Raw genomic sequence first — 22,261 nt, 5'->3', positions numbered from 1 at the left:
AAAAAGATCAGAAAACATGCAAAAAGAGAGAAAAGTTTCCTTTTTTTTTTTTTTTTTTTGGTCTCATAAGGAGTGCATATGGAATAACAATCAATTTGAACCATAAGGTTTTGAATCCTAATTCTTGGGTTTAATAGAAAGTCATCTAATTTCTGAAGTCTTCTACCTCCAGTACAGATATTGCTGAAAGTTTCTGATTTGGTCTTAAGAACTTCTAATATAGTCTCAGCAGATGGTAGCACCTGTCTGATCATATCATATCATTCCAAGAAGAGTCAAGAAGAGTTCATCCTGGTTAGTATTTCGATGTGCGATCTCACTGGCTAGACCGGGAAGTTCAAAACCATTTGGGCAAAAATGGTTATTAGCAATTTCCATAACAGCCATTTCCATCTACAACTACATGAATATATCTATAAAGTCACATCATCAGATTTTTGACATAACTGAAACCTTTATTCTTTCACTGAATTTAATTTGGTAGCCTCTCAGTCTTAGACAAGGGCTGGTCTTAGAGTTCCTGTTAGGGGCGGCAAGAATTTTATGGCATGAGGAAATTATAATCTTGACTGAGGGAAATGGGACCATGGATAAGTGTATATGTGTTCATTCAAAATTAAGCCTTATTCAGCTGATTCCCCCAGTGAAGTCTTCTACCTCCAAAAATAACTAGCATGGGAGTGAAGAAAGAACAGCCCGATGATGCCCCTTCAATTCTCCTCATTCTGACTTTGATCTATACTTCATTTCCCATTTTTTAGTTTTTCCCTTGCTTATTACTTTTTTCATACCCCATCCCTTTCCTTCACTGTACTTCTAGACCCCTCCATTTTACCCTATGATAAATGACAGAAAGGGTGAAGCTGTATTTCAATTGCTCAATATTTCACTATAGCAATATTCCAAGTTTCTGATCCAGCCTCAACGAGTAGTCTTAGCTTCATAGGAGTCTCTCTACTAATCTTGAATTCAAATTTATTATTGAAACGAACTATTGAAGTTTGTCTGGCTCACTAGATAAATAATGGTAGGGTGGCCAGCCTGCTGAGATTTGCCCCTTCTTCCCTGCTTTGTTATTGTTTGCTTTTTTCCCCCTCCAGAAACAATTATCGGGCCTCCTTAGGCTACAGTTCTCACCATCCATCGTAGCCAGAGGCTGGTTTCACTGGCTGTTCGTACTGTAATATTGGCAGGAGATACATCGGGTGGAGCCTGCAACGTCTGGATCCTGCGGGAAGACAGGCTGGGTGGACTTGTCCCCACAATGTTCACTTGTCGCATCCGGAAACTGGCACCAGAGAGGAAATGGATTAAAGTTGGAAGGGAGAAGAGCACAGCAAATTCTCCAGGATTTTGAACTTCCACATTCACATGCCTTTGGTGATTTTTTGCTTTGTTTCTTCCCCTGTTCCTCTTTCCTCTTAATATCAGTGGAAGAGCCACAATATGTGATACATAAAACCATACAAATATGTAGTGCCCTACAAGTGTGTTTTCATAAAGCCCATATCTGAAGCAAAAAGCAAAGCAAAAAAGGATATTATGCGGGGATTGGGCTACGTGTTCTAAACTGTGTATTGGGTTTTCCAAGAAAACTTTAATGGGGAATAGATCTATCAACAGGCTTTAGCCATTATTTTCTTATGGAGCCTCCATGTTTGGGGGTATCAAGGTCCGAAGATGAATTTTGTCTTGAGCCCTATTTTGGGTTGTTTTTGGCTCAGCTCCGATTGGACTTTATGAAAAGTTTGCTTTTGATCTTCCTCTTCTTCTTTATATTCTCATCATCATTGTCATCATCACCATCACTGCTACTGCCTCCATTGCCATCACCACTCTTGCCTTTCTTTCCCTATACAACTACAGTAATACAACAATATGTAGCTTGATTGAGATCAGCGTCTTTCTCTTTTCATACCACCTAGTTGTTTTTTTTAAATAATTGTATTACATTAAACTAATTAACAGAATAAAATATAAATATATACAACACTGTTTAAAAAAACAAGGGCCTGAAAAATGATGTTGTGAGTAGAACAACTCCCAACATATTGTTTGAAAGCCTTCATTCTTGATTTGTAAGAAAAAAAAATTCTAATGAAACTATGGACAAAAAATGCATTTCCGTAAATCTATTGCTGAAAAACATGTGCTGATGTCTCCTTAAATGATGGGTGACATTTTTTCCAGCTTTTCCCTTCTTCACTTGACTTACCTATAATATGTATAGGGATTGAGATTGGGCACCTCCATGGATCGAGCCTCTGGTTCATTAGAAAGCTGGTGGATGAGCATCCACTCTTCACTCTCTCCAGTCTGACCCATCTGAAAGCAAGCAAGGCAGAGTAAAATTGGGAAAGTACGCTATTGCCTACTTCCCTAGTAAACAGGCAAAAAATGAGTTAGCAAACATAGTAACATTTGGTATTTATGTTTCCAGGAAATGAAAAGCAAGACTGCTTTTATCTAACAGTAAAATAAATATTTGGACAAGCTTGTTAAAAAAAAATCACAATAGTTTACTTGGGAGAATAGATTACAGCCATCTCATTATTTGTTATTATTCTGTTATTATGTTGTTGGTCTTCAAGCAGGAAAAACGCATACACATGGAATACTTTAGTACATGCACACAAAAAAAGAGAACAATAAATTAAATACACCACATTGAAAAGCCCTTCATGTAATACATTGGCCCTCCCCGCTATCTTTGCTTTCATTAGTCATTGAGATTTTAAAAGGATTGCTCGTTTTCAAATCAAGGATTTTCTGCTAGAAATATTTTTAGAGGTGACTATTTTTGGAGATGTTTGGATGAGATTCCTATATAAATATGAAAACTTGAAGCTATGTAGTATAACTATGTATCAAATACCATTCTGTTTATTGCTCCAATGGTCTGCTATCTCTATTTACTGTTTCCTAGGTATTCTAATTCCCTTTATTTTTGCCCTCAGCCACTGTGGTACTTGGTCAAACTAAGTTTGTCTCTTTGTCTCCCTCTCTGTGTGTCTTATTTTGATCTGAAATTGTAGATTTCAAGTCAAAACATTTACATGAAATGCAATGAGAGGGAAGCTTCTTTAACTTTCATACAACAACTCGATGAAGAGCTATAAAAGGGATGAATCTTCTGCTGTTTTTTTTTAACTAGCAAATGAGATCTGCCTTACCTGAACCTCTACCTGCCACCTAGAAATGGAAGTCTTCCCATCATAACCAGGGCGAAACTGAAGTGTGACTGAACGAGGACCAATGTTGGAGATGCCCAAATTAGTTGGGGCCCCAGGGAGCTCTGTGAACAAGAGAAAGCAGAGAACATGGAACTCATTTAGCCATAACATAGACAATACCCACTGACCCAGCTATACTACATACAAAATGAAAATGGCATCTTGCCCAATGTTTGTACTGACAATTTACTTTACTAGTCATAGCTTCTCCACTCTGGTGCCCACCAAATGGATGACTTTCTACATCTGTGATCATTAGCCTGCATCCCTATGAACCTAGCTAACGGAAGTTGAAGTATCATTTCAAAGACAATAGGATGAGGAGAACTGAACTAACCTAAAAAATGTAATAGGAGCAAACATAACATGCGATTTGGTAAGAACTGTAAGAGGGAAGACTGGATTGCACTTTTCAAAAAGAATCTCTGAGGTAAAAAGAGGACAACCAACATATGCTATACACTATGATGCAAAGATGAAATCGCCATCAGTATCAGATAATCAAATATGGTTCTGCTCAAGTGGGCAAGGTGGGGTAAGGTGCAGTAAGGTAGAAAAGCAGTTTATTGCTTGTATAAATACGTGCCACATCTGAAGATTAACCTCTTATTACAATATTTGTTGAGATCTTAGCTACAGAAACCCAAACAAGGCCAATTCTAAACCTAGCGTCTGGTGAGTCAGGTGGTATGCAAATTCTTACAGTAAAATAAAAATAAATAAAATGTGAAGAGGCTATAAAACCTTGTTTCCTAAAAATCTTGGGCTTCAAGGAACGCACTGCTTCACTAAAAGTGTCCTATGATGTTAGGAAAGTTGAGAAGTCATACAAATAGCTTTTGGCATGCAGTCTCTATGCCCTAAAATGCATCACTTTATGTAAGTTCACAGAATCTGATTACATTTGTGCTCATACTTAATGGGTAACAAAACCATTTTCTAAGGATAGGTTGGTTCAAGAAGAGACAGCTTTGAGCCAAGAAGCATCAGAGAAGATTCCTGACAGGGAAGCAGAAGGTTCTCAAGAGTTAAGTCCAGAAAGCAGTACAATTTCTACAGGAGTAAAAGCATTCAGATTTCCCTAACAATTGCTAAAATTTTGTCATCGCCCTCATCTCTTGCTTGTGCATTTCCACCAAGCACCTGGCTAGTCACTGCAGAAAATGAATCCAGGAGTAAATAGGCCTTTGGTCTGATCCAGCTGGAAGGATTAAGCATCCTTCTCTTCTGCCTGCAGCTCCACAGAAAATAGTGTTTATTAGAGCAGTGCAATGCTTTAGATTCAGTTTGGAAGAGGTGCTTTGGAATGCACAGGAGCATGAAAGCAACATCTGTCTACAACTTGTTAAAGCTTTTGTATCTCTCCAAAGCATTGGAGCCTATGAGTTTCACGACATGTATAGTGTGTGTTGTTTGTTCCCCAAGCATCAAGACCTGCCAACAGCAGCAGATAATCTAAATGACCCCAACCTCAGCCCACAATCAAGAAACACGAATAAACAACAAACAGCTTTTGGTGACTGACATGGTGGCTTATTAATGATGCATTAAGTAGGATCGCCACCTACTTGGCACAGGCTTGATATTGGCACAAGCTTCAAACAAATATCTAAAGTGATTTGAATATTCATCACATTCAAAACTTCCATCTCATGAAGGTCACCAGGGGAGCTGACAGTGTTGTCTGTAATTTCATATTCATTACTTTGATGTTTGTTAATTTAATAATGCTGAAGCTTGAGAGTAGTTGCTTGTTGTCAGATTGTGACGGGCGTGTTATGTGCCTGAATAAATGAAGCACACACACTCAAATTAATTGAATTACTGAAAAGAACAAATATTGAAATTAATTGAGATTGACAAAGTCAAAGTTCAGTCAGGCAAACTGAATTAAATCAGTTATGGAATATTATGTACTTCAGAAAATGCACCTTCAAAGCTGCACAAGAAGGTGAGAAAAGGCAAGAGGAAGATTCATTCTTCATTAAGGGAAGGACACAATACCTTAGACAAGGTTTTGTTCCGTGCTAAATTTTGGTATGCAATACAGCAGGAATATACTGAAAAGACATGGTCCCCTTATTAAGATTCATTGTAATTATTTGTATTCATGTCTTCCTTTAACATGGCTTGAAGTTGCATTTGTAGTTTTGAAGGTCCAGGGTATCATGATTTCTATTTGCTTAGCGTTTCAAACTGATGCTTCTCAAAGCCCTGATTAAGAGTTCAATTAGGAAATTTCCTGAAAGTAGCTGAATCAGTTTGAGCGCTCAGATCAGATCTGCAGGTTCACTCTCTTGGAGAAGAAGATATTAGTCTTATTAATTTTCACAGCAGGTACCAATAGATTCTGAGAGAAGACAGGTTAGCAGCTTTCAAGACGCTAGGATTTCTACCGCTAGTATACAGACCAGATATAGAACTGCTGTTCAGAATAACTGCCAGGAATTAAAAAAAAACACCATCTTTTTTGTACTGGGAAAAAGTACATCATCTTTTGTACTTGTACTGTTCTTTTGGACAACTGTCCAAAAATATATGTGGGAGGGGGGACAGAAAGGGTGGGAGAGAGAGATATCTTTCCTGTGATCACCTTTTCCCTTTTTCTGAAAAAGAAATCAAACCCTTTAACCAAGAAAAAGGTAAAGTTGACCATTGTCAAAACATTCCCTTTCCTCACAAATAAACATCAAAAATCCACAAGGAAAATTTGGGCAACTTTAGCTTTCACTAAATGTTTAATTGAAGTGTATTATCTTCCAGTGGAATTCTCCTTGTAATTTGAAATATCTGGATTCTTTGTGTGTCCAATCACACTTGGCCAATAAAGAATTGAATTCTATTCTATTCTATTCTATTCTATTCTATTCTATTCTATTCTATTCTATTCTATTCTATTCTATTCTAGTTTAGTCTAGTCTAGTCTAGTCTATGGATCGATCGGTTTCTCTCTGTACTTATTATTGGGCTTGTAATTCATTTGCAAGTACACAGCCACCTTTCTATCATATGTTCCTGGCAAATGCATCCATACATTGGTTGTAAACAAAAAATTGTCCCCTGCATTGTATTTTTGTAGAATTTTCATTCTAAGCTAAAGGGCAGAGACTGAGGGTCTCTGCTAAGCCTGGTGATAAGATACTAATTGCTGCAGGAAGACCAATACATCAATCTTACCTGGGGGAACCCCAGAAGAAATGGTAGAGGAAGAAACCAGTCCTTGTCCCTTGGATGTCATGGCTGCCACTTCAATAGTATAGGTGGTCAAAGCAGTGAGGCCAGTAACACGATACTCCAGGGTGACATTGGGGAGGTAGTGTGTGACACGCGTGTTCGTGCGGTTGTATTCCTCCCAGGAGATTCGGTAGCCTAAAAGAACCCACAATGTATATAGATACATAGCACTACACATCTTATATTCCTAGCCAGGATACAGGCAAAACAAATCTAAATAACTCAGTAAAACCTTTAAAATCTACTTATTACAAGCAGAGAAAGAGAGAGAGAGAGAGAGGCTGCATGATTTCCCAAGAAATAGATCTATCAAAAGTCTGGTTCCCAAAATATTTATGATGAAAATTTACCTACAGCTACTAATCTTATCCTTAGATCCTCAGCAATATTTTTATTCTACCTCATGTGTCCTCATCATTGCCATCCTAAACATGGACAGGGGAACCACAACAATCAGGATCTAGCACAGAGGTGTCAAACTCAATTTCATTGAGGGCCACATCAGGGTTGTGTTTGACTTGGGGGAGTGAACCAGGGTGGGTGTGGCCAGCTCGATGTCACCTGTGTCGAGGGCACCTGTGGTGACCAAGTGTTATGGCAGGACTTGCTAGCTCTCTGCCAGTGAAAACAGAGCTTGGGGACCTCCGTGGGCCAGATCTAAGCAGTTTGACTTAGACCTTCAGTTTGACACCCCTGATCTAGCAAATGCCCTGTCTCTTGTCCTTGTATCTCCATGTTTCTTTGCATGGGGAGAGAAAATAAAGTGGAAATCTGTTCTGTTTAACCAAATGAAATGTAGGCAAGGCAGCATGGTGGTGTGACTTCTACTTCAACACTTTCAATAAAGACTGGTGCCTTGTTTTGAGCTGGGCAGGGTCAAGAGTGAACAAAGTGAAAGCTTCTGGCAATGGGCAATCACCTCCCCAATAACTTACCATATTTTTCAGAGTATAAGATGCACTTTCCCCCCCCAAAAGAGGGTGAAAATTTGGGTGTGTCTTATACACCAAATATAGTCCCGCCCACCCACCGGCCCCCACCCTTTTGAAGGCTGCAAATGCAGCCTCCCAAACAGAGAGCCACTCAAAAGAGCCTCCAAAAGGTCCGTTTGAGAGGCTGCCTTTGCAAAGAGAAGCTCCTTTGCAAACGGAGCTTTTGGAGGCTGCAAATACAGCCTCCCAAGCAGATTTTTTATTTTTAATTTTCCTCCTCCAAAAATAAGTGCGTCCTATACTCCGAAAAATATGGGTATTAATGCTGCAGAACTGTTCTTATAAATTCCTTCGGATGTGGCATATCTGAGCAAGGTCATGTTTAGGTATAGGTGTGCTAGAGAAGACCACAAAATTTTGGGGACAGATAGAATGCAGATTCTGAACTGACATAGAAGCTATATGTGGAGGGCCCTAGCACTGAACTTTAGTTTCCACCTGTAACCTTTTTAACTAGTTCGTTATCTTTTGCCGATGGTAACATATCCTCAAGATATACTAATCACCTCTGCAGAAGTTTACCAAAACATAATTATAGGGATGTGCTATGTTGAAGGTGGTTGATTGATGGAGACAAAAGTCCACTCCTGTACCATCTGTGGTCTTGGTTTTAATCTTTTATTTAACTGTTGCTAATCTTAATTTAATGCTTTTAATGTTTTATACCTATGCTTTTATTCTATTGTAAGTTGCCCAGAGTTACTCAGGTCAGTGAGATGGGTAGCATATATATTTAATCATAAAAATGAATGAATGAATGAATGAATGAATGAATGAATGAATGAATGAATGAATGAATGAATCCTCAAGGATGATTCTCTTAATCTGGAAGTTTGTCTACTTACCTGTTAAAATGCCATTCTTTTCCAAGGGCTCTTGCCAGCTAACCTTCAAAGATGTGTCTAAGATCTCATTGAAGCTGAGATGTCCCACTGGACCCGGAACTAGTCAAACAAAGAATCCATCAGCCAGAAAATTACAACAGAACAACTATTCTGTTAATTCTTCAAAAGGATAAGTTATTGTCCCTGACTTTCCAGAGGAATACATTAAACCTCTTTGGGAATGGATGAAAAGTAAGTATCAGGGCCTTCAGAGAAATATGGCAGTTTCACCAATGAAAAGCTAGACCTTTCAACTGAGGCATTAACAAGATTTCTGCAATGGAAGAGAGTGTTTAACACATGCTGCCTGGTGTGTGTAAGGAAAGTGTGGGCCCATAGTTAATGCACATATAGGAATCCAAGAGCTGGGCTTGCCCAGCTCCAAAGGGAAAGGCCGTACCGTCCTCATGGGTGCGCACCAGCTGTGGCAGGCTGCGGGGTCCATCGCCTGGAGTAGTGAAACACAGGACTGAGGTGAAATATTCCGTGAATTTCTTGAGACCTGAGATATAACCAACATGGATATTGTCTTGGAAGTTAGGCCGTACTGTCACCACAGTCATATCTTCTTCTTGTACTGGTTCCCAGGCAATCAGCTGAGAGAAAATGAATATAATCATGTTTTGATCAGATTAGTCTAGGTAAATACGTTGCACAAATGCAAGAAATAAGTAATTAAACCTGCCAGTGAAAAATATTAAATCAGGAAGAAAGTTTATTTAGGAATGGCAAACAGCACTACTTAATTAAGTGAAAACAAAAGAGAGTCGAATTAAAACATTTATTTTCTTCCTCAGGTTTAAACAAAATTTGAGATTTTATGTGGGGATGTTACTTTATTTTCTGCCCAAACAGATCACAATATAAGGTGTTCTTACACAGAGAAATATTTAGTAAAGGTGATTCAGGAAGGTTTCCTACAGAGGTAGGTTCTATCATTCTACACTGGTTTTCTCCATCCATCCATCCATCCATCCATCCATCCATCCTACCTCAGAAACGGGCATTCCAAAAACAGCTTGGCCTTTAAGAACTTTATTTAAAAGAGGTTTCCTACCCTGTTTCCCCCAAAAAAGACATCTCCTGATAATAAGCCCAATTGGGCTTTTGAGCGCATGGCAATAAGGCCAAGCCCTTATTTCAGGGTTCAAAAAAATGTAAGACAGGATCTTATTTTCAAGGAAACATGGTACAGAGGTAGGTCCTATCATCCTTCACTGGTTTTATCCATCCATCCATCCATCCATCCATCCATCCATCCATCCATCCTTTATCTAATTTTACATTTTATCCCAACTAGAAAATAAACAGATGGCAACATCACATCACCTCAGATACGGACATTCCCAAAACAGCTTGGCCTTTAAGAACTTTATTTAAAAGGGGGAGCTAATCTGATCTCTACAGGGATGTTGATGCACAATGTGACACGCTAGCACACAGCCTCAGCCTTCCAAAGCTCCTGAAAGTATGGATTTGCAACAGTTTCTCCCTCATAGATCTAATAGGCAAGTCAAAGTTGTTTGGAGGAGGTACCCATGTGTAAAGACATGAAGGCTTTTATAGATCAAAATTATATAAGTCATCCTCAAACTTACAATCTTTCGTTTAGTGATCATGTGAAGTTAGGGTCATGTGATCACACTTTCAGACTTTCTGACAAGCAAAGTCAATGGAGAATCCAGATTTACTTAGCAACTGCGTAACTAAGTTAACAACTTCAGGGATTCACTTAACAACTGTGGCAAGAAAGGTAGCAAAATAGGGCAAAACTCACTTAACAATTGCCTCACTTAGCAGCAGAAATTCTGGGCTCAATTGAGGTCATAAGTTGAGAACTACCTATACTTTGCAAATGTGGGTATTTTCTTTCCTCTTCTAGATTAAACAAATATTGAATACAGTGGCCAATTTATGTTTTAACTTGCAATTCCCAGTGTTTTAAACTTTAATTGTTTTATATTGTTATTAATGGTAATATAATCTACCCAGAATAGTTTAAGAATGAGATGGGTGGCATATACATTTTTTAAAAAATAAAATAAAAATATTTTTTCTAGCTTATCTCCCCTGCATACTTAAATGGAATATGGACTTGCTAAATGCACACAGAATCTTAGTTTTGGAGAAGATTATGTGTGTGTGTGTTTTTAAAATTGTCCCCTGCAAGTAGTTGTTACAACAAATGCCCAAATAAAACTGTCAGTCATTTATTGTCTATGCCCAAATTCAGGGATAAAAGAGACAAAAAAATTACAGAAAAGGGAAAAATAAAGTTAGAAAAAGATAATTTATTTTTCAAATTACATACTCTAATGCAGTTAGCTACTTTTTCACTGCAAATTCAAATTTAAGTGCTAATGCAGTGATGGCTAACCTTTTCTGGACCGAGTGGCCAAAGCATGTGTGTGCATGCACAAATGCACGCTCGCCCTCCCAAACCCCCAAAATGCAATGCACCCCCATGTACTCCCCATGTGCCCTGCCCCCTGCACATGCGTGTGTGGCCCCCCACACGCATCCTTACCACCCTACATGCACATGCGACCCCCTGTATTGCACCCCACCCCTGCGCATGTGCGTGTAGCCCCCCACATGTGCCCTGCCCTCCTCATGCGTGGGCAGCCCCCCACGCATGCGCAGCAAAGACCCAAAGACCAGCTGGCAGGTGGGAGGTGCACGTGCATGTGTGGCTGAGCTGAACTGGGGTGATGGCTCGCGTGCCCACAGGGGGCCACGTACGCATGCGCGGGGGGCAAGGTGCATACACGGGGCCATGCCCGCATTGCATTTTGGGGGTTCGGGCATGCCTGTGCGCATTCACAGACACCCACGCACGCTTTGGGCACTCGGTCCGGAAAAGGTTAGCCATCACTGCCAAACTGCAAAAAATTACACTGGAATAAGTGTGTGACAATTCAGTCCTAAATCAGCAATTTTAGTCTTTGGGAAATGTACAGTAATCAAATATCCATATAGACGACAATCTTAGATATTTATGTTTACACAGTCAGATCCTGTAGAGAGCTTAAAGAATGGCTTTAAAATAGAGTTACTACTCCGGCAGTTTCAGGTAAGTGGATTTGAACCTGGGCCAAGAAATTAATTTGGGTAAATGTCTAAAACAAGCCCCTCCCAGTTCACCCAAAGGTAGAGAAAGAAATGGGAAATCACATCCAGAGTTGCAAGGTTCTTTTACTGGAGCTGTTCCAATAAAAATAGTCCTGACCTAAATGGCATTACTTTCTTAATCTGGTCTGTCTTGTAGAGCTGAAAGATCCTAAATAAAGCTTCCACGTTTCCTCATGTTTCTTATTAAGGTTTCGTGAGCAGATGGTTGAAACGCTACTGACAACTTTTTTCTCTTCTGATCTTCAAAAGTATACTGGACTGGGTGCTCAGATAGGATTCTTCCTCTTGTCTATTAGGGATGAACCATTTTGTAGACTGGCTTGAAAAGCAACTAGACAAGCAGCACTACTGTGAAAAACTGACAGGCAATGCACCATGATGCATTGGATGATTGTTGCTTGGATGATTGACATCGTTAGTAAAACACCATATGGTATACTGCCTAACATTCTCCTTGCCCTTCCTCTGCCAACATGAGATCTAACTAATGTACTTTCCATTAGGCCATGTTTTCTTGGGATTGTGACTGTAAGATTAAAGCTGAAGTATACGTACATAGGAAAAAAACACCTGTATGTATTGTTCAGAAATTGATCTGGTCATTTTTTTACAACCCTCAAACTCCCTAAGATCATTCCACCAACATTAGGCTACTAACCCTAGCTTTTAATTGCTAAATTTTTACTTAGTAGCAGCAGCAAATAAAACATTTCTGTAGTTCTCTAGTATGCTTATCACGACATTTTTATGGAAATCCCTATCAGACTTTCCCAAATGATCACAACAGATCATCAAGAGTGGTGACTGAATATTCCAGCTCAATCCCTCCATTAATATCACTAGATCTTGGCCACCCCCCTGTACTCTCAGAGGATGAAAAATAATAATAATAATTAGTAAAAGAACTGGAGAAAAATGTGATCCTTGATCACAACAGGTTATAATCTGGGGATTTCATTTTGTTCTAGTTAGATGTTAATATACATATCTGGAACATTTCCCCTATGTACAAGTGTTTAAATCCTTGGATAACAGCCAGATGGATATAAAGTTCTTGAAGTAAAATCCCGGTTTACCATCTCATTCTTGACATTACTGATATTGGCTTTCTAAGCTAGGTAGGATGTGGCAGCTGACCTACATGTCCATCTGTTAAACTTTGCTAGGATCTAGATTTACATAATTTAATGATTCTGGCCTCAATCCCTACTGCACTATTAGTCAAAATGTTGCTTGAGATCCTCATGGGATTTTAACAATCCTCTGTTTCTGTGATCTTTTTTACTTCCTCTAAGTCTCTTCAAAGTCATGTGGGAAGAAATTCATTGGGATTAAAAGCTGCCAATTCTTGCTCTATGGCAGGGAAAAGTGTTGAAGGGATAGAGAATTAGACAATGTGCTGAATGCTTGTGGGTTTTTCTCTCTTAGACATCTATAAGACACTGAAAAGTGTCTTTTAAAAGTGCCTTTTATTTTGGTTTTTAATCAGGACAGAAAGGGTAAAGAGGAAGAGGTATTTACTACTCAAAGGTGATGGAAAATGTGGTCCAGAGAGAATATCAGGTCACCATCATGGCCAAAGAGAAGAAAAGGTCTGAAATCCAAAAAGTTATTCTAAAGGCAGTTTCATTTCTATCTTAAAGCAGCAGTAAAAAAACCAACAATATTGAATAAACGGTACCATCCAGGAATTAAGCAGTTATAATGTATTTATTCAGAATCGTATATTAGAAGCTGGAGGGTAATTATATCAAACCACAAGCTTTAAATTTAGCTTTTTAAACGCAGACCTGACTACTGTACAATTTGCTTCAAAGCAATGGGTACTATGATATCCCCCAGAGAAGGATAAATTGCTGAAGAATCTGAATCCCTGCTGATATAAATTTGGTAGGGCGAAAGAGGAATTTCTATGACTCTTTGGTTCCTTATTGTGGGAGGGAAATATTATATGAACTCTGAGGAAGGAAAAAAATTGCAATTCTATGAGGTATGTTCAAGACCTAGAGAACTTGGGAAACTACTGGATTCATACAAGCTTACCTATATTTACTCTCTTCCTACAACTTTTCTTGGTCTTTTCTTAGATAGGAGCTTCACTGATATGAAAAGGTACTGACACTGAAAGCTCATGGGAGCTCAGTGGGGAATGGAGCATAACTTCCCTTTTTAATATTGGAGCTCTGTTTCTGTTCTGTGGGATAAAAAGCCCTAAAGCTGCTGGGTCCAAACTCCAAAAGTAACTGAATTTCAGATTATTGCTTATTAGAATTAATCAATCCTTATTTTATTGTTTGGAAGAGCAACACAAGTGATAAAAGAAACAAGAGGGTTCTGTTCTTGGATATGCAGCTTGGAAGAAAATGACTTTTCTTAAAAGAAAAAACAGTTAGTTTGTCCATAAAATAGGCAAAAAAAAAAGATATCTTTCAAATGAACGAAGGACTGCCAAACATAGGACAATACAGGCGACTTATTCCTTTGATGGCCGTTTACAACACCTACCATAATCAGCTTTTTTAAAAAGCTGGAGAATTGTTGGGAAGATAGGCTGAGAGAGATAATTTTTATTGAAAGTTGCTTAAATATCAATTATGGAAAATTTAGTTTAGTTTTAAGAAGTATGTGTTTTTATCCTTCCAAAATAAGTCCGATTAACCGATGCTGATAACAATGCATAATCAACTACTTTGTGATGGCATTACATGCAAGAATGTTTGGGTGCTTAATTGGCAGAGTGCAAGATAGCCTATAGCAAGTTAATTAGATACTAATTAGGCCTCCAAAATACTAATCAAAAATACTAAGTGGCATTTAATAAGTATGTTAAGTAACCTTCTTAACGTTGGTTATCTCATTTGGCAGCAATTAAATTTCCAAACTCTTCTGGAGTAGATTAAGAAGCAAGTTTTAATTATTTAAATTCAATTTAATTAATGCAAATCTGAATTAATTACAATTCAGAATTAAGCACACAAGTCAAGTCTTCCATACAAGTATTATCTTTTTGTAAATATATTTTAACAGATAAGCTTGGAGCCATGAAAACAGATTTTTAATTAAAGGAGAACTAAGAAAGGTCTTCTTTTAAAAGAGCTGATGATCAAATAACTGTAAACTAAGAGGATCCTTCAGATTCGTATGCAGTGAGAGTTTAAGTATCATTAATTGTATTCTCTCTACTGGCTATTCTCTCTATTACCTTAGACAAGAAGCTTCCTCAAGAAAAGCAGTGACAAAAAAAACCCTTTCATTTTGAAATTCAAGTTGCCATTTCATTTTGGAGCACATGGGTGCACTAGTTTGCTATAGTACAGTACATTCAGTAAGTAACAGCCATGGAGACGCATAGTCCTTATAAGAGATTCCCATTTAACACTACTAAGGAGGAATCATATAATTAAATTGGTCTTTTATAGCTAGCTCTGGGATGATAGGGAAAAAAAAGCAACGACCCAGAAGCAAAGACATATTTTGCTAGTCATACTGACTATTTAGTGGTTGCTTGGAGAGTGGGGAAAAAGTTGGATCTGCTTATTGTTATGGTTCACATATTATTGTTCAAGGAAAAGGTGGGTCAGATTCTGTACCATTTGTAAATTACACTGTGACTAGTAGGAAATTTCATTAGATGAAATTTACAGATAAAACAAAGATCATTAGTTGACCCAGGAACAACTCTGTGTTATGATTAATGCTGCTAAACAGTTAATGAAAAGAAACCTGAAAGCTATGTTACTCTATTAAATAGACTCCCATCAAGATGTACAAGCAGAAAACAGCAGGAGTGCTTGGCCCTTCTTGATGGAAGACAATAGGTTATATAGCTTTCTGGTAATGAAAGAATGATGACTATAGATTCTGTTAGCACTTGGTGGAAAGAGGCAGAATGGGAACTCTGATGCAGATGTCTGGACTGGACTGTGGTGGTCTGCCAGCAGCCTGCGGAGCTGGCAGCCGAGTCGGACAGTGAGGAGGCTGGGGAGGAACATGGGCCAGTCCCGGAGTCTGGGGAAGGCTCGGAGGAGGGCTCTGTGTTGGAGGTAGAGAAAGGGCCACCTGGGAGGTATGTGTTGCCTCCGGAGCCTCCAGAGTCGGACCTCAGTGAGGCAGAGGAACAGGGGGAGCCTGTTCCCAGTGCACGCATGTGCAGAGCTGCCAGAAGGCAAGAACAGTTAAAACAAAAGGGACGACTTGGGAGTAGGGCTTGGAGATGATTGGCCCCTCCCATAAGACTTAAAAGAGGAGCAAAGGCACGTGGGCCTTTGCAGGAAGCAACGTTGTTAATTCTGTGCAGTTTAAAGTCTGAAGCTCTGTTTGATTCTGGACTCCGTGTGGCTTTACCAATTAGGTCTTTGGCAGCGTGTCAAGGGAGATAAAGGTGGGTGATTATCAGACTTATCCCGAAGGACTCTTTACAACTATTTGGGACTCATCTGTGAATGAACAGAATTCACAGCTGTTAAAATAAAACAGGTTTTTGGGACTACTCATGTGTTTTACTGACTCAGGAAGCCTAGGTCAGAACATGGACTGTCTTAATTCTATTTCACTTTTATTTCACTTCCTGGAACAAAAATAACTATCCAGTTAATCATCTCAAAACTATAGTTTGTGTTTCCATTTACGGCCACACAAATGTTCATTCTGAAATTTTCAACATCTGTCCAATCCCATAAGGAGCCAGGAGAATTTTGGGGTTACAAGTAGCCTTCCCCAAGCTCGTGTTCTAGATGTGTTGGGGTTGCAATTCCCAGCGTTTCTACCCAGAGTCCCAGGGCATGTGGTGGGCATCCAGAGAGGAAGTAAGACTTGTCACAGCTGTTAGTTACAGCTCTAAATGCCTTAGAAGTAAACCGCTTTCTCCCCCTTCTTGAAGTGTCTCTTACCTTGTAGCCCTGGTTGATGCCATTGACAAACTGGGGGCTAGGAGGGTTCCAGGTGAAACGAATGGTGGTAGAATTGGTGGCCTCAGCCTGGACATTACCCGGAGACACCGTAGGAACTGTGGAAAAGAGAAATTGGAAGGAAGTATCTCAGCAACATCTGTAAGGTGCACCCCAACCTTCCATTTTAGGTTCATCAGCTTTACACTTGGAAGCAAGGCTATATGAGCAAAACCTGACTGAGGTTTAAAGGGAGTTGTCTACAGCCTATGGCATTCTGAATCTTCAGCATGGTACATTCCTGCCTTTTTAAGCCTACTGCAACGGCTTTTCAATGTTTCATGGCTTTGGGAACTACAATGGAAGAAAACGGAACTGCTATGAATGGGCAGGAACTAATCCTTCCACTGACAAAAGTAGGGCTTCCTCTCTGCCCAGATAACAATGTGTCATAGCTTACCACCCTGGAGAGTCCATTCTGTGACTTTGGCACTGTAGACACCCAATCCGGCACTGTTGTAGGCAGCCACTTCAATTTCATAATTAGTCCAAATGATTAGGTCCTCAAGCAGCAGATTGTTGACGTCAGCATTACTAATGTTCCTGAACTGGTAGCCAACTGGCAGACCAGCCAGGCAAAATCTGGAAAAAGGACAACAACAGGATCAGGGCTGAACCAATAAGATCATCTGTAGGAACAGTTAAGTCCAGTGAACAGCCACTGCTTTTCCAATTTTGCACCCCTCAGTAAAAAATTAAAAAGGCTTCCAAAGATTTATTTGTCCTGATGACCTAGCCACCCATATGTTAATATCTACCTAATGATGTATCCCTTGAGAATGCCATTCTGGTGGTTTTCGGGTGGTGGCTGCCACTGGATCATGATAGATTGGTTTGTGCGGCCACTGGCAATGACATTTTGTGGGGGTGCTGTGGGGGGTTCCTCAGGAAGCGACAACCTACGGAAGGAGACAAAATGTAGGGGGCAGGTTTCAAAGTTGGCTCAGAGTTTGACTTAACATTCAAACCTTAATTCTTACAATTTAGTCCTTATGAAGCCAAGCCAAGCCCAGTCATATCATGGCATGCCCTAAATATCATCCTGTGTATGCATGAGCTGCATTAAAATGGTGCAACCATTTGCTCGCATAAACGTTCCACAACCCCCGGGCCACGGACCAGTACTGGGCCGTGGCCTATTTGGAATTCGGCCGTGTGAACTCAACTTCCACAAGTGTTGTGTCGGTGGGCACTCACACACCAGCCTGCTGCTCGTGCAAGGGCTGCATGTACACTGGCCCATCATTAGTGCAAGGACTGTGTGCACATGCGTGTACCGGCATGCCGCTCATGCGGCTCAGTTGCCCTCTCTTCCCAGCCGGGCCGCCAAACCTCAAAGTTGGGGACCGCTGCTTTAACCCCATCTTAATACCAGTATAATGAGAGTAGTTATCTGGCTTTGCTAAACTCTGTGTCTATATCATACAACATTGGGACATACTGTTGATAACAATTCAAGTCTTGCTGTCTTGCCATGACCATGCCCCCCTTTCTGCATCCCCTTTAAACATTAATTAAGGACAGGTTCCCTGGTGCAATCACAGGTATCTCTATACATGAATATGAGCCAGGACAATGCTCACCCACAGATATTTGGTTTCTATTCCTACAAAACGGAACCTAGTAGAGATACATCAAAACATTTCCATTTTTAAAATCCTATCAGCCCTTCTACTCTTGCAAGTGATTATATCTGCAGCTGCCCATGTCAGATATGGGCACCTCACCTCTCAGTGTCCTTGCTGAACTGTCCTTTGCCCACATCATTAACAGCACAAAGGCGGAACTGGTATGAGCGGGCAGGAACTAATCCTCTCACCACCACTGAATTTACTTCAGGATCCACACTGGCCATAAGAACTGTCCAGGGAGCATCTGGAAAGAGAAAGAGAGAGAAATAAGGCATAATCTTGTGGAAAAGTTATTTAGGAAGAATTATGATAACACAGTGCATGCTGTCCATCTTTAAAAGAAAAAAATAAAATAAAAAGTTATCTAATCCCTCTGCAGATTTTTTAATGTAGTGGTCCCATGGATCAAATTTTGTCTAGAATGATCCAGAGAGAAAATTCCAAGCTCCTTCAATCTTACACAGTATCCCATTTTTTAAAAGCCAGGATCCAGTTCTGCTCCTGGCTGCATCTTAAATATCACTGCTATGGAAAGAAGCTGTGCGTGTTTGATCAGGAAAGTAAAACCATCTCAGGGTTTTTCCAGGGATAAAGGAAATCACTCTGTTCAACACAAGGTAGCCCTATACCTTTGGGTAAGCTTAGCAATGGCAATGGGCATAAGCAGTATTTTAAAACTATGACAAATCCTTGAGAACATATAACACTTAAAAGAAGAAGCCACAAATTGCAATAAAAGCTTTTACTCCTCCAGAAAATTTAGATTCCCATAACACCCATTTTTTTTTGAATTTTTTTTTATTTTTAAACAAAACTTAAAACAAAAAACAATTGTCATCCATTACAATTACAGAAAGTGTATTGATCAGTTACGAATCTTTTGTGCTTAATCCTCTATCCCACATTTTATTTAACAGTTTATTACATTATTATTCTCATTTACCAATTATTTAACAATAAATTGTCCTCTATAAGAGGGAAAAAAACCCCCTTTATATGTTTTATTATTTTATCCATTTCATATTTCATATTTCATTTCCATTCTTTATTCTTTATTCTAAAATAAATCCCATATCAAATAATATTGTTTATCTTCTTGTTCCCTAATTTCAAATGTCAATTTACTCATTTCAGCACACTCCAAAATTTTCTTGATAACATCATCATCCGTGGGTATCTTCTCACCTTTCCAACCCATAACACCCATTTTGTCGTAGTCCCACTAAGGATTTTTCCCATCACTTTTGAGAAGGGATCGTTCTGTTTGCCACAAGAACATGGGCAAGTTGTACCTGGCAACTTTAGGGTAGGAAGATGGTGCAATGCCTTACTGTTTTCGGAGACCTCGAGGATGTAACGTAACAATGGGCTGTTTCCGTCAAAGGGCTTGGTCCACGTCAGGTTGATGGCCCGTTTCTCTACAGCACTTAGCCTGGCAAAGGGGTTTTCAGGTGCATGTGGGAGCTGCCTGATGAAGATAATAGAAGAACCTATTTTAGAAGCTCACATAAGAGAGAGAGCTATGAAAGTAGAGGTCCATTCATTAGGAAGAAAAAGCTATGTAGAAAAAGACTTTCAAGCCACCATGCATGAAAAGGTTAGACTTGACTGTCACTGCTGGTGTTTATAATGGAGCAAATGCCCTGCTTAATCACAGTGTTAATTCAGTGGGTAAGAGGCAGGGGCGAAATCCAGCAGGTTCTGATAGGTTCTGGAGAACCGGTAGTGGAAATTTTGAGTAGTTCGGAGAACCAGCAAATGCCACTTCTGGCTGGCCCCAGAGTGGGGTGAGAATGGAGATTTTGCAATATCCTTCCCCCAGGAGTGGGAAGGAATGGGGATTTTGCAGTATCCTTCCCCTGGAGTGGTGTGGGAATGGAGATTTTGCAGTATCCTTCCCTGGCCATGCCCACAGAACTGGTAGTAAAAAAAATTGGATTTCACCACTGGTAAGAGGTTTGTGGAGAAATACACAAAGTATCCTGGAGATATTTAGAGACCCTTGATTTTTCCAGCCAACAGTGCTGGGTCATTTCTGTGGAGCAACTATCAAGATTTTTGGATAGGAGTGGCTTATGCTTATTCAACGAATCAAATGCTATTGATATTCAGGTTTGCAGTGTAAAAGTTGCTTCACTGCAGTGTGTTGTAACACTGCAGATGTGCATATGAATAATGAAGAGTTCGATTAGACAATGAATAATATAGATTATGATTCGGTAAGGAACATACATGTGGCAGTGTTATGTACCAGTACGCGTGCAAATGTCGACAGTGACCATACCACATTATAATTACTCTTATGCTGCTGAACTAACACTGTGGAAGACCTCTGACTGCATATCAGTTCATGGTGAGAGAAATTTGAGTCTAATTAGGAGTTGCAGAATGGCTCATAAGGAAGTAAACATTATGTTGATTTCAAGAGGCCAGAAGAGCATGCTGTTTGACACATAGCTGGTATGGTATTCTTGCAAGATATAAACTAAAATATGAATGTATAGCACTGGAAAACTTTTGATCATCTCTTCTAGCAGCCTCACTCACACTTCAGCTAGCTTCTGGTTCATCCATGTATTAAAATATGTTGGCTTCTCATTTCTAGGACAGGCGTGCACCACTTTCATTATCTGATAGCAGTACTTGGCTTTTGAGCAACCCACATTCCAAAAAGTATAATTTTGTTTACGTTTACAATTAGTTAGAATACATTTAATATGACCCCTCTCAATGTTGTATATAATAGTTCTCTCCCTCAATCATGCTACAATTAGGTTACTTTGGGTGGTCTCTGGTGGCTGCATCAAAGATTTTTTGGGAACAGATCCAGCCCTGGAATGTCAAATTCTATACCTGTACTGAAGAAGGGTAGCCTTACCGGACTCGCAGGTGGGCACTATGAGAGTCATTGCCTCCAGCAGATATCACATGACATGTATAGGTACCAATGTCCCCTGACCAGGTCTGGGCAATGTGCAAAGTGCCAGTGGTATCCAGACGCATGCGTGGCATGTTCTCTGTGTTCACAATTGTGCCATCCTTCTCCCACATGTACCTAAGGAAAAAGAAACCGGGCATGGTGATAAAGGTTCTACTCCAACTATTCCTAATCTATCCAGATTGCTATTGGAAGCTTTGATTGATTCCTGATATCCTAAACCAGGTTGCAAAGAACTAGAAGCAGATCATCTCTCAAATCTGATTGCAATGATCTAATCCTCTAATCCTAGTTCTTGTGTAAACTATTTTCTAGAGTACTCTAGCTTCTTTTGCAGGTGGTGAACTGCTCATCAAATACTAGTATGTACACTAGTACTAGTGTACTAGTATGTGACACAAATCCCCCCCCCCCAGGATATTTATGCATGTTAGTTATCTCTTAGTATGCATTCTTGCAATGTAGCATATTGTTCACAAATGGGTTTAAATTTGTTTAAACCTAATTTGGAGAATAAATGACAATTGGTTGAGTTCACACTTTGCTCTAAGTTTTAACCATATGAACTGGGTTCATACCATGCTAAGCTGAAACAAAACCATATTTTGACTTAATATGAAGTGTGAGCTTAACTAGACTTAGGTAGACTTAGCAGCTAACACACTCTATAGAGAAGGAAAGGAGATCTTTCTAAAAAGGCATACCATGATGTTCTTCTTTCACCCACTAGTGCAACACAACAATTTGTCTCGGCTTCAAAACTAAGCTAAGCAGCAGGTGGCAATATAGGTCTATGAATTTGCATGTATGTATTTTGCATTATGTTTCTCAGTAGATGTTTGTAAAGTGCATAAAGATGTGGCTAGAAGATTCCTTGCTTTGTCATACTGCAAGACTCCAACATCAATCTTAGAAAAGCATTGTAGATAAATGGAGTCCTGACTGTTCCCAGATTGCAGAGATGGCTAGAGAGCGTCTCCTTTCAAAGGGGCTAATTTGTATGAAGAAAGGTGCAGTGGCCAGACAAGCTGAGGTCAATAAACTATTCTTTCCTAGCAAGAGAAACACAAGCAAAGCCCTACTCAGGAGTTTATATGCTCCTCAGGAAATCACCGAGAGTATATACAGAATTTTAGCATTACTTCTAAGCTGAATATTTCTTTTTCTTACCAAGAAGTTTGGAAATTTAAAGACATTCAGCTTTTTTTTTTTAGAATCCTCAAGTTTTAGTTTTTCTAATAGTATTTTTTTACTTGGCTCTCATTTCTTTC

At 39.5% G+C, this 22,261-nt stretch overlaps 1 protein-coding gene across 1 annotated transcript in view; it reads right to left on the bottom strand.

Annotated features, from left to right (window-relative positions):
• Window positions 1-22,261, bottom strand: part of SDK2 (sidekick cell adhesion molecule 2) — a 443,151-nt gene that overhangs the window by 53,749 nt on the left and 367,141 nt on the right. The window contains exons 13-24 of the mRNA XM_070937707.1: window positions 20,931-21,107; window positions 19,384-19,520; window positions 18,149-18,296; window positions 17,180-17,320; window positions 16,822-17,003; window positions 16,365-16,480; window positions 8,744-8,939; window positions 8,305-8,403; window positions 6,411-6,602; window positions 3,174-3,295; window positions 2,216-2,325; window positions 1,138-1,288 (exon numbers count right to left, since the gene is read on the bottom strand). Of these exons, the coding sequence (XP_070793808.1) occupies window positions 1,138-1,288; window positions 2,216-2,325; window positions 3,174-3,295; window positions 6,411-6,602; window positions 8,305-8,403; window positions 8,744-8,939; window positions 16,365-16,480; window positions 16,822-17,003; window positions 17,180-17,320; window positions 18,149-18,296; window positions 19,384-19,520; window positions 20,931-21,107 (1,771 nt within the window). The remainder of the gene's footprint in view (window positions 1-1,137; window positions 1,289-2,215; window positions 2,326-3,173; window positions 3,296-6,410; window positions 6,603-8,304; window positions 8,404-8,743; window positions 8,940-16,364; window positions 16,481-16,821; window positions 17,004-17,179; window positions 17,321-18,148; window positions 18,297-19,383; window positions 19,521-20,930; window positions 21,108-22,261) is intronic.

This window comes from Pituophis catenifer, unplaced genomic scaffold, assembly GCF_029215685.1.
Source record: "Pituophis catenifer annectens isolate HBS135680 unplaced genomic scaffold, rPitCat1.0.hap2 SCAF_2, whole genome shotgun sequence".
In the NCBI taxonomy this organism is placed as follows: Eukaryota; Metazoa; Chordata; class Lepidosauria; order Squamata; family Colubridae; genus Pituophis; species Pituophis catenifer.
This window is presented reverse-complemented; position numbering and strand designations above follow the sequence as displayed.